At 42.1% G+C, this 11,564-nt stretch overlaps 1 protein-coding gene and 1 pseudogene across 1 annotated transcript; one reads left to right on the forward strand and one right to left on the reverse strand.

Moving 5' to 3' along the window:
* Positions 1 to 221: 221 nt before the first annotated feature.
* LOC124504665 (cardiolipin synthase (CMP-forming)-like) lies at positions 222 to 806 on the forward strand (annotated as a pseudogene).
* A 113-nt stretch (positions 807 to 919) lies between these two features.
* LOC124505903 (Y-box-binding protein 1-like) lies at positions 920 to 9,483 on the reverse strand. Its single transcript, XM_047071965.1, has 3 exons — positions 9,418 to 9,483; positions 6,551 to 7,387; positions 920 to 949 (listed from the first exon to the last, which is right to left on the reverse strand). Exons 1-3 carry the CDS (start codon positions 9,481 to 9,483, stop codon positions 920 to 922), a joined length of 933 nt encoding a protein of 310 aa, XP_046927921.1.
* Positions 9,484 to 11,564: the final 2,081 nt, after the last annotated feature.

Raw genomic sequence — 11,564 nt, forward strand, 5'->3', positions numbered from 1 at the left:
GTCACTGTGAAAACCAATGGGTATATTTTTTTTAAATAGAATTTCTAAAAATTAAAAAAAAAAGTCATTGAAGCTGTAAACAGTGGATGAGGCAGACACCTGACACCTGGTGTTAGACACCCGAAGAGAAAACAAGTCAACTAGATGAGAGATATTAATCCCCTGGGAGGGGCCTTTGCTTGGGCACAAGAAAGGTGGTCCTCATAACTGCCACTGAGGCTCCAGGCAGACGATGGGGCCTGGCAAGCACCACCAAGCCTGTAAGGAAACCCACAGACAATTCCATGTATGTTGTCAATGACGAGAATCAACCTGGCCCCAGTTTGGGGCTCTTGGATTACTGGAGAAGATTTTGGTGTTGCCCGAGGAGTTTTTGCGTTAGTTGGGTTCACTGATCTGTTGGGTGGATTTATTGCTTGAAATTGGGACAATTGTGAGTCAATTTGGGAAACGTTCTTGGTCCACTTGCTGGTAAAATCCCAATGGCACCCTATATATTAGCTTGATCTATGCAAGTCTTACTCCAGTTTCACTTGCTTATATGATAACGTCACAGATGTAATATTGGTGGCTACCAATATTTTTATGTCCGCTGTTGAATTCTTCCAATGCTGAGAACAGTTGCTAAGTTTTTCAATCCTTGCTGTGTCACTGCTAAATTAAAGCCAACGTTCGTCAGCAAAGTAAACATCGCAGCCCGGTTGATTTCGACAGTTTCTTTGGCACCTCTGCTGTTCAGTTATGCTGACAGGATTCATCTTCAGACGTGGTGTTTGATATTTTGCAGCACAGCTGCCTCAGCTTAGTTACTAGCATTATGCTCCGAATGCTGATCAGGTGAAAAAATGTCGAGGAAAGTTATCCATCATCATTAGGAGGGAAGCAATATGCATCACTGGCACCAAGGCCACTTGGAAGTCTACAGGAATTTCCCATTTGAGTGCTCAGCCTGAAAAAAGACGTGTCATAAAAAACCATGTCATCAAAATTGAAGTACTGTGCATTGAAAATAAGCTTTATCATGAGGATATGCAGAACTTCCAATGTATTTTTAAATACAAGTAGAACTGAGCATAGCATTTTTTTTTATTTGGGGGTTCTTGTTTAATTTACAAAACAACAAGTATTCCAATTATTATCAATCATTTCAAAATACATTAAAAAGAACACAGAAACGGAAATCATCACCTGTTTTAAGGTAGAATTTAGAGGGGCGCCTGGGTGGTTCAGGCGGTTGAGCATACAACTCAAGATTTTGGCTTAGGTCACGATCCCAGGGTCGTGGGATTGAGCCCCGTGTCAGGTTCCACGCTGAGCGTGTCAGGCTCTGTGCTGACAGTGTGGAGTCTGTTTGGGATTCTCTCTCTCTCCCTTTCCGCATTGATACGGGGCTCAGTCCCACGATCCTGGGATCATGACTTAAGCCAAAATCAAGAGTTGTATGCTCAACCGACTGAACCAACCAGGCGCCCCTCTAAATTCTGTCTTAAAACAGGTGATGATTTCAGTTTCTGTGTTCTTTTTAATGTATTTTAAAATGATTGATAATAATTGGAATACTTGTTGTTTTGTAAATTAAACAAGAACCCCAAAATAAAAAAAATGCTATGCTAAGTTCTACTTGTATTTAAAAATACATTGGAAGTTCTGCATATCCTCATGATAAAGCTTATTTTCCCCCTCACTTGCACTCTCCCTCTTTCTAAAATAAAAATTAAATTAAATTAAATTAGTCGCAAGCACTAGGGAATTTTATGTGTTTAAATATATATCTCATGCAACCTGGCTGAAGAGTTCTGTGTTTGATTTTTCGATTTGTGGACATTGATAGTTCAATTATCTAATTGCTTAGGATAAGGAGAGAAAAAAGGAAGTTTAGCTATGGATAAAGAAAAGTTGTAAAGAGATTTAAAATGCAGGAAACTTTGAAAACAATAAATAAGATGAAACATAAAATAGAAGCTGTTGAAGTTTACACTCAGAAAAGTCCTCCAACTCTAGGGTGCCTACCAGTGTATGTACTGGGATAACAATTAGCACAGGTATTGGAATTTGAGAGCGTGTCCATTACCCTTTGCTGTTTGGGAGACAATGATGTACGCCACGCCTTTATACTGTGTCTCTTGCAGAGTCAGTTGACATTACACTGGAGCTTCTACTCAAGTGATATAAAAACAATATGAAGTTATATGTTTTTAAAAGGTTTTAAACTTCGGAGAGTCTTTTTGACAATATTTTACAGGAATAAGAGAGTTGGAAGTAAAAATTATTTACAAGATTCAGGACAAAATGATAACGAAATGAACAATATGAAAGAGTGGTTGGGATAGAAAGATAGGGTCTAATATACATCTAGTAGATGTTCTAGAAGGAAAGAAATAAAAACGTTTGACTTATAATAGCTGAAGTTTTCCTCAATTAATGAAAGACATAAATCCAGAAAAAGAGCATTACATTTCCAAACAGAATTTTAGAAGTCCATATCCTGGCCAATTGTATTGAAACTAATAGAGTAGGCAGACAAGAGCTGGGGACAAGGGTGGGGATAAATGGGTTATACATTAGAACCCCCAGGGCACATCCTGATTTTGTGGCTCTCATCATCCTGGCCTTGTGGCTTCCAGTATCCCGGGGCTGACAGATCAAGAACCACAGGTGCAAAACAAGCACCCTCCTCTTATACCTCTGCCCCAGGGTAACCCCTAGGCTCATTATAATGCTTTTGAATTATAGTTCCCTCTCTGCACTGGGAAAAGCTGCCATAATGTTCTGGTACAAACCTTGTAGGGTCAAAAACTCCTCCCCAGGAGGAGCCCCCCCCCTCCAAATGATTGGAGGCAACCTCCACTAGCCTCTACCACCCTGTCCACGACCCCTGTAGCCTCAGGGAAGTTGCCACCTCTTTTCCTGCCCACTCTCCCATCTTGAGAGTATACTGTCCCAAAGAAACTGCTTCGGGCTTGCTGCTTTCCTTCTGGATGCCTTTATTCTAGCATAGGGCATCCAAGAACCAAGACCTCTATTCACACAACACAGAATCTCCCATTGGTAACAAAATCATAAAACATCAAAGACATAAAGGAGATTCTAAAAGTAGCCTGGGAGAACAGACAGGTCACCACAAATGGTAATTAGACTAACAACATACTTCCTAATAACATCAACAGAGGCTAGAAAAATGTCTCCAAAATACTGAGACAAAAATACCTGTTAACCTAGACTACTAGCCCCAGCTAACCTATCACATAAGGATAAAGACATTTTCAAACAAGGGGCACCTACCTGGGTGGCTCAGTTGGTTAAGTATCCAACTCTTGATTTCTGCTCAGGTAATGATGTGAGCAGGTCGTGAGATCAAGCCCTGCATCAGGCTCTGTGCTGACAGTGTGGAGTCTGTTTGGGATTCTCCCTCTCTCTCTCTCTCCCTTTCCCCGTGCTCTCTCTTTCTCTTTCTCAAATAAATAAAAAAACATTAAAAAAAGACATTTTCAGGCAAATAAGAACTACTAACATATGCACTTCAGCAGTAGAAAAACTGAATCCAGGTAGAAAGAATGAGATGTAAGAAGCAAAATTAAGAGGAAAAAGGATCAATTTGAACATGCATTGTTTGAATGAAATAATAATAAAACAACAATAATACTAATTAAAGTAATTTGGAGGTATTTTTTTAATATAGCAGTAAAATACTAGCAAACAATAAAATGGGAGGGAGGAATCAGTTAAAGCCACTTACTGTCCTTGTGTTATTCGAGACAAAAGAAGAGATACTGAACAATTGTAGAATTTATGTTTAGCATTCATATTAAAAATTTAAGGGTAATTGCTAAAATAAAAGAAATAGAAGGAGCAATAGAGGAGGGAGCGGAAATAAAGAAAATTTTATCTAATAGGAGACAAGAAAGGGGCAGAAAAGAAACTCAAAATAAAGAGAAATTAGAAAGAACAAAACAGGATAGTAGAAATCTACATATATCAATAATAATAATAAACACACGAGAAGGTTAAACTTAGCAGTTACAAGGAAATCCCAGAATATTTTAAAATTTAATTAAATATTGTTTAATATAATACAGCAGTTAAAATTAATGCACCAAATGTGTCAAAAAGGATAAAGCCCCAAACGCAATGTTGAGTAGGGGGAAAAAGATGTAAAACAATATTGCAACATTATAACATTTATGCATATTTTTAAATACCTCAAATTATAACATATATTGTTTTCTATATTTATATACCTACACACAAAAATTTATATATTCAAATTGTTTCAAAAGTGCATGGGAAGAATACACAGAAACTTTGAGACAGTGGTTAGAGAAGTGGTAATGTTAGGGAAAAGGAATGAATGAGGGGGTAGGGCTTTTGCTATTTCGGTAATGTTTTGACTCTTTAAAAAAATATTTAAACCAAACATGGTAGACTATTAATATCTATTTTATCTTCATAGGGTGTTGGTAATCCCTATCATTTCTCTACTTTTCTCAATGTTTGCAGTGTTTCCCAATTTAAAATAAAAGTGTTTCACTAAAATCTTGTTTTAGTCTCCATTCCTGGGTTTGTATCCAAAGGAATTGAAAGCAGACTCAAACAGATACTTGTACACCAATGTTCATTGCAGCTTTACTCACAATAGCCAAGAGGTATAAACGACCCAAGTGTCCACCAACAAATAAATGAATAAGCAAAAGGTAGTGCGGACAACGAAATATTTAAAAGAAATGAAGTCTTGATACATACTGTAACACGGATAAACCTCGAAACTATTACGCTAAGTGAAATAAGCCAGTTACAAAAGGACAAATACTGTATGATCCATTTATATGAAATATCTAGAATAGGAAAACTCATAGAAACAAAAATTAGACTAAAGGTTATCAAAGCTTGAGGGAGGGGGAACAGGAAGTTATCGTTTAATGGTTACAAGTTTCTGTTTGGGGTAACGCAAACGCTTTGGAAAGAGTGGTTATGGTTGCATACGTTGTAAATATAATTAATGCCACTGAACTCTACGCTTTAAAATGGTTCAAATACGGGTATCTGCCTGGCTCCGTCAGTTAAGCGTGGGACTCTTGATTTCAGCTCAGGTCATGATCAGCTGGTGAGATCAAGCACTGGGGGTCAAGCTCCCGGCTCCACACAGGGATGGAGCCTGCTTGGGATTCTCTCTCTCCCTCTTCCTCTGCCCCTCCACCACTCACACTCTCACTTTTTCTCAAAAAAAAAATGTTTTTTGAATGGTTAAAATAGTAAATTTTGTTACATCTATTTACTACCACTTTTTAAAAAATAATAAAGTAATATGTCAAAAACCATTGAATAGTTTTGGGCTTTTTGTTTATTATTTAAGACCTGTATTAACAGGTGCTTGCTGTTTGCTGACTTTTTTGAAAAAAAAAAAAAATCAAGTTGTAAGCTTTTATCACAAAATTTAAAAATGAGGGTTCTTAAAATCTCAACTCGACCAGACATGAAACAATACTAAAACCTTTAAAGGTGTATTGAGAAAAACCAGACTTTAAACTGGTTTAAAGCCCAAAACTGGGGCTCCTGGGTGGCTCCCACTTCGGCTCAGGCTCAGGTCATGATCTTAAGGTTTGTGGCTCAGGTCATGATCTGACAGTTTGTGAGTTCCAGCCCCGCTTCGGGCTCTGTGCTGACAGCTCAGAGCCTGGAGCCTGCTTCGGATTCTGTCTCCCTCTCTCTCTGCCCCTCCCCCATTCACACTCTGTCTCTCTCTGTCTCTCAAAAATAAACATTACAAAAAATAAAATTAAGGGGCACCTGGGTGGCTCAGTCGGTTGAGCATCCGACTTCAGCTCAGGTCATGATCTCACAGCTCGTGAGTTCGAGCCCCGCGTCAGGCTCTGTGCTGACAGCTCGGAGCCTGGAGCCTGCTTCAGATTCTGTGTCTCCCTCTCTCTCTCCCCCAACCTACTCGCATTCTGTCGCTGTCTCTCTCAAAAATAAATAAACATTAAAAATTTTTTTAATAAATTAAATTAAATTAAAATTAAAACAAAATGAAACAAATACAAAAAAAAAAACCCACACATTTGTCATTAGCAAAAAGATACATCTTGAGGTAAAAAAAAAAAAAAAAAAAGCCCATGTTGCATAAATAATGCAGACTGTTCTAGCTACCTGGTCAACAGGTAAAAAGCAAACATTTAAGGTCTTCCGCTCCAATCTTTCGTTCATTTCTTTCTTTTTCTTTTTCTTTTAATTTTTAAATGTTTATTTATTCTTGAGAGAGAGAGAGAGAGAGAGAGAGAGAGAGAGGCAGAGCATGAGCTGGGGAGGGGCAGAGGGAGAGGGAGACAGAATCCAAGCAGGCTCCAGGCTCTGAGCTGTCAGCACAGAGCCCAACTTGGGGCTGAACCCACGAGTAGCCACATCACGACCCGAGCCGAAGTCAGACACTCAACCGACTGAGCCACCCAGGCACCCCTCCTTCATTTATTATTGCTGGGATTTCATATTCATTTCTTCTTGCTGGGTGGTTAAACTTGACAGTAGAAAGGGTAAGCTGGCATTTATTCAGTCTCGCCCTCTGGAGAGGCCGCATTCTCAGCTGGTGGATGGACGGCTTTGGTCTCTTTGCCATCTTGTGGTTTCGGGTGTCCTGGGTGTCTGTGTTGGTATTCGAAGGCGCAGTACTATCAGCGTTAGGTGTCTGTTGACCTTGGGTCTCAGGTCCTTGATTTTCCATAACCTTCTTCATTGCCCTCCTCTCTAGGCCGTCCTTGCCGCGGGGGACTCCTACGGAATCACGGTCTCCACCCCCGTCCATACTCTGTCTTACGCGTCTACCTTGCTCTCCTGCACCCCCCAGGTCAGCATCCCCCATCCCTTCTCCCTGCACGGGAGGAGTGAGGACAGTGGTTGACGCCCGCCCATAGGGTCTCCTTGAGGTCAGGCGGGCACCGTGGCCCAGGTAAGGGCGGGTGCTGAGGGATCCGGCCTTCGGGAGCACTCTCCCATCTCGCCTTCTTTCCCTCTCTCTCTCTCTCTCTCTGTTCTGGCACTTACGCAGGCAATTGTAGGGAGGACCCCGCGCGCGGTGGCAAGCGGCCCGCCCCTGGCATATTTCCTCCCTGGCCCTGGGGCTCCGCCAGGACCTGGAGCGTTTACTCCCTCTGCACCCTTCTTCAACAACATCGAACTCCACAGTCCGTGCAATTGCTGCACTGCGAAGGTCCTTCCTGGAGTCATTCTTCTTTGTGGCCGTCTGGGGTGCAAATCCATCTTCCTCGGTGTCGTTCCTGCCGATGAAACCTTGTCTGTTTCTTACATGGAACCATTTTACTGTTTCCAAAACCTTCCTTGCAATGACCTTCTTGTCCCGGTAGGGGCCTCGGGGTGAGCCCTTCTGGGCCGCTGCTCCCTGGGCGGCGACAGGCGGTTGGGGCGGGCCCGCAGGCAGGTGGCTGTGAGCTGACTGGCTGCCTTTGGCCCCTGTGGCTCACCCCGGGCGGGGGCGTGAGTGTAACTAGGCCGGCACTGGTTGTGTGTCTGCCCAGGACTCTCCAGGGTCCGCTCTCTGCTCGCGCTGTGGATCCAACCCCAGCAGTACACTTTGAGTGAACCCCCGGGTGTGTGAATTATTTTCTGCGTAAGGCTGTTTTGGGAAATCATGATCGTAAGTGGTAGCCTGAAAATAAAACTGATTCGAGCCGGATATCCCAGGACCAAGTGCCAGTTTGGTCATCTGAGCCTCTGTTTTTATGTTTATAAGATGTACTAGATGACCCGTAGGATTCTTTCCATCAGCAAGAATACAAGATTCCACACAAGACAGAGTTGAAGCGCATCAACACAGGTTTCTCCGGGCTGCTTGAAGGTGAAGCTCAGGTTTATGAAAAGTCGAGGGTTGGTTGCTTCATGTTTGTGGCAGGTGGTGGGGAAATCCCCTTGAGAGATCCCCGTGAACTGCTTTGTTAGACAGAGACACCTGAATCAAATGGAAGAGAAGACAGAAAAGGCTTTGAAGCCAGTAATTTAATCCTGGCCGAGCTGTTGGAGCCTTGATCTGAGCCTAGGCAGTCCTGAGGGGATTGGGCCATTTTCCAAATCGCTCACGATGAGCTGCAGCTGAGGCTGTCGCTGTCCACCCTACCCCCATTGTTCTAATGCCAGATTTGTATTTCATAAATGATACCTATCTTCATCTGGATAGAGAAAATTTTAGTGTATTAATCCTCATTCTGTTTAGCTCCAGGATACAGAAGCAGGCAATGTGTAGGAACCGCTGCAGACTTGGGCTCAAAATAAAAGGAAATTTTCTAGCAATTAAAATGACATGAGGGGCGCCTGGGTGGCGCAGTCGGTTAAGCGTCCGACTTCAGCCAGGTCACGATCTCGCGGTCCGTGAGTTCGAGCCCCGCGTCGGGCTCCGGGTTGATGGCTCAGAGCCTGGAGCCTGTTTCCGATTCTGTGTCTCCCTCTCTCTCTGCCCCTCCCCCGTTCATGCTCTGTCTCTCTCTGTCCCAAAAATAAATAAAAAAAACGTTGAAAATAAAAATTAAAAAAAAAATAAATAAAATGACATGAAAATGGAATGACAATCTGATAATACGGTGAAACTCATTAGTGGGCGTGTCCAAGAAAGAGACCACACCACCAAGATTGCAATGGAGCAGTTCTCAAAGCTCCTCTGCCTCAGAAACACCTGGAAAGCTTCTTAAGCCACAAGACTGCTCAGCTCCACCCCAGAGCTTCTGATTCAGCAGGCTTAGGGCAGAACCAGAAAATTTGCTTTTCTAACAAATTCCCAGGTGCTGCTGGTGTTGCTAATCCAGGGGCCACACTTTGAGAACCACTGCTAAAGAGGATCTCCTACCATCGGGCTGGCTGCTGTAATGACTTCCAAGGTATCCTCCAGCTCTGGGATTCTGTGAATCCATGGAAAGCCCATAGAACAAGACAAACATTCAGGTTCCAAAGAGATGAATTTGCGCCCCAAATGAACTCAGTCCATTTTAGTTCAAAGAACCAAGTATTTATACACCCATGATATTCTTACTAGCACACGAAGCAGTCAAGGAACTAGTTTTAAAATTATAGCAAATGATCCCAGCTCACGAAGAGCCTACACTTGAACTGGGAAGGCAAAGCCTTGTTCCTCCATGTAACTTTCACCTATTCGACAAATGTTCATTATGTTTCTACTATTCTCCAATCTAGAAGCTATGCACGGGGGTACAAAGGTGGGAAAAAATGCACTCCGATCTAAGTACATAAAGTTATAACCTTCCTAAAAATTTATTCACATGTAAAAGGGAAGAGATATCTACTTCCCAAGATCATTGTGAGAATTAAATTAGATAATTGTTTATGAAAGTCACCAGGACAGTACCTGATGCAGAGAATAGGTGCTCAATAAATACAGTAGTAGTAATCTATGGTTTTACTTACCCGCAGTCGTTCGTGGTCTGGAAGGAGATGATCCATCCGTCTTCTGACTATTGTCGGAAGGCCCATAGTAGCCTAACACTAGGTCACCAGGTGTTAGGTCACCTAACCCCACATTCACCTTGCTCTGTCTCATCACATAGGCATGTGATCACCTCACATCATCACAAGAAGGGTGAGTATGGGACAATAAGATATTTCGAGAGAGAGGGAGAGATCACATTCACATAACTTTTATTCCAGCGTATTGTTATTATAATTGTTCTATTTTATTATTAGCTATTGTTAACCTCTTACTGTGCCTAATTTATAAATTAAACTTTATCATATCTATATCTATCTATATAAAAACAGAATAGGTAGCGTTCAGTACTATTTGTGATTTCAGGCATCCACCGGGGGTCTTGGAACATATCCCCCATGTGTTAGGGGGAAGCACTGTACTTCTTTTGTCTGGGATGCTTCCTATCAGAAATAAAACTTGATCTGGTCCTTGAGAGTCAAGGAAGTAAGTTTCACAGCCATCATATCTCCATGGAACAAGTGAGCAGGGTATTTTTCTAAACACTCCTCATGGTGATCTGGTTCCTTCTGCTGTCCCAATTTCTCCTTCCCTACCCACAGCAGCAGAACTAAGTTTCAAAGGACCCTGAGAAAAGCAGCGAGAGCAGTATCATCACTGACGCTGCCACTCCAAGTATCCCGGACGGTGATGAGCTGATAAGCAGAAGCGTACAGAGTTTCTCAGCTTCGGCACCATGACATTGTGGATTGGATAGTTTTTTTGTTACTGGGGACTGTCTGCGCATGGTGAGATGCTTAGCAGCGTCCCTGGCCCCTATCCACTAGCAGCCAGAGGCACTTCTTCCCCCACTGCAACACCCAAAAATATCTCCAGACACTTCCAATTGTCTCTGAGGCTAAAATCACCCCCAGGAGAGAAACGCTGGGGTAGATGGACTCACACACACAGAGTTGCCAGATTTAGCAAATAAAAATACAGGAGCCCTGAAAAGGCAACCCATAAAGTGGGAGAAAGTATTTGCAGATCATATATCTGATATACGGTACCAAGGATTAATTTCCAAAGTATACAGAGAATTCCTACAACTCAACAACAACAACAACAACAAATTCAAAAATGGGCAAAGGACTTAAAGTTCCCCACAAAAGGCATATAGATGGCCAAAAATTTATTTATTGTTTTTCTAACATTCAAAGCACGTAAAAAGCTGCTCAACATCCCTAGCTATTTGGAAAATGCAAATCAAAATGACAATGAAGCATGGGATGAAATGATGGAAGAAAATATTTACAAGCCACATATCTGATAAGGGATTAATATCCAAAGTACATAAGGCAACCCTAAAATTCAAGAGCAAAGAAATAACACAATAGAAAAAATGGACAAAGAGGGGCGCCTGGGTGGCTCAATCAGTTAAGTGTCTGACTTCAGCTCAGGTCATGATCTCACAGTCCGTGAGTTCGAGCCCCGCATCAGGCTCTGTGCTGACAGCTCAGAGCCTGGAGCCTGCTTCAGATTCTGTGTCTCCCTCTCTCTCTGCCCCTCCCCTGCTCATGCTCTGTCTCTCTCTGTCTCAAAAATAAATAAAAAACATTAAAAAAAAATTTTTAAATGGACAAAGAACTTGAACAGACATTTCTCCAAGGAAGACACACAAAGAGCCAACAGACACAGGAAAAGATACTCAAAACCATTCATCATCAGGGAAATATAAATAAGAACTACAATGAGATATCACCCCACACCTGTTAGGATGGCCATTATTTAAAAGAAAAGAAAAGAAAAGAAAAGAAAAGAAAAGAAAAGAAAAGAAAAGAAAAGAAAGAAAAGAAAAGAAAAGAAAAGAAAAGAAAAGAAAAGAAAAGAAAAGAAAAAGATGCGTATTGGCAAAGATATAAGAATGGAACCCTCGGGGCGCCTGGGTGGCACAGTCGGTTAAGCGTCCGACTTCAGCCAGGTCACAATCTCGCAGTCCGTGAGTTCGAGCCCCGCGTCAGGCTCTGGGCTGATGGTTCGGAGCCTGGAGCCTGTTTCCGATTTTGTGTCTCCCTCTCTCTCTGCCCCTCCCCCGTTCATGCTCTGTCTCGCTCTGTCCCAAAAATAAAATAAAAAACGTTAAAAAAAA

The sequence above is a fragment of the Lynx rufus genome, unplaced genomic scaffold (genome assembly GCF_022079265.1).
Source record: "Lynx rufus isolate CCGP_SWC_20201006 ecotype Redwood Valley unplaced genomic scaffold, mLynRuf1.p SCAF_9, whole genome shotgun sequence".
NCBI classification, from domain to species: domain Eukaryota; kingdom Metazoa; phylum Chordata; class Mammalia; order Carnivora; family Felidae; genus Lynx; species Lynx rufus.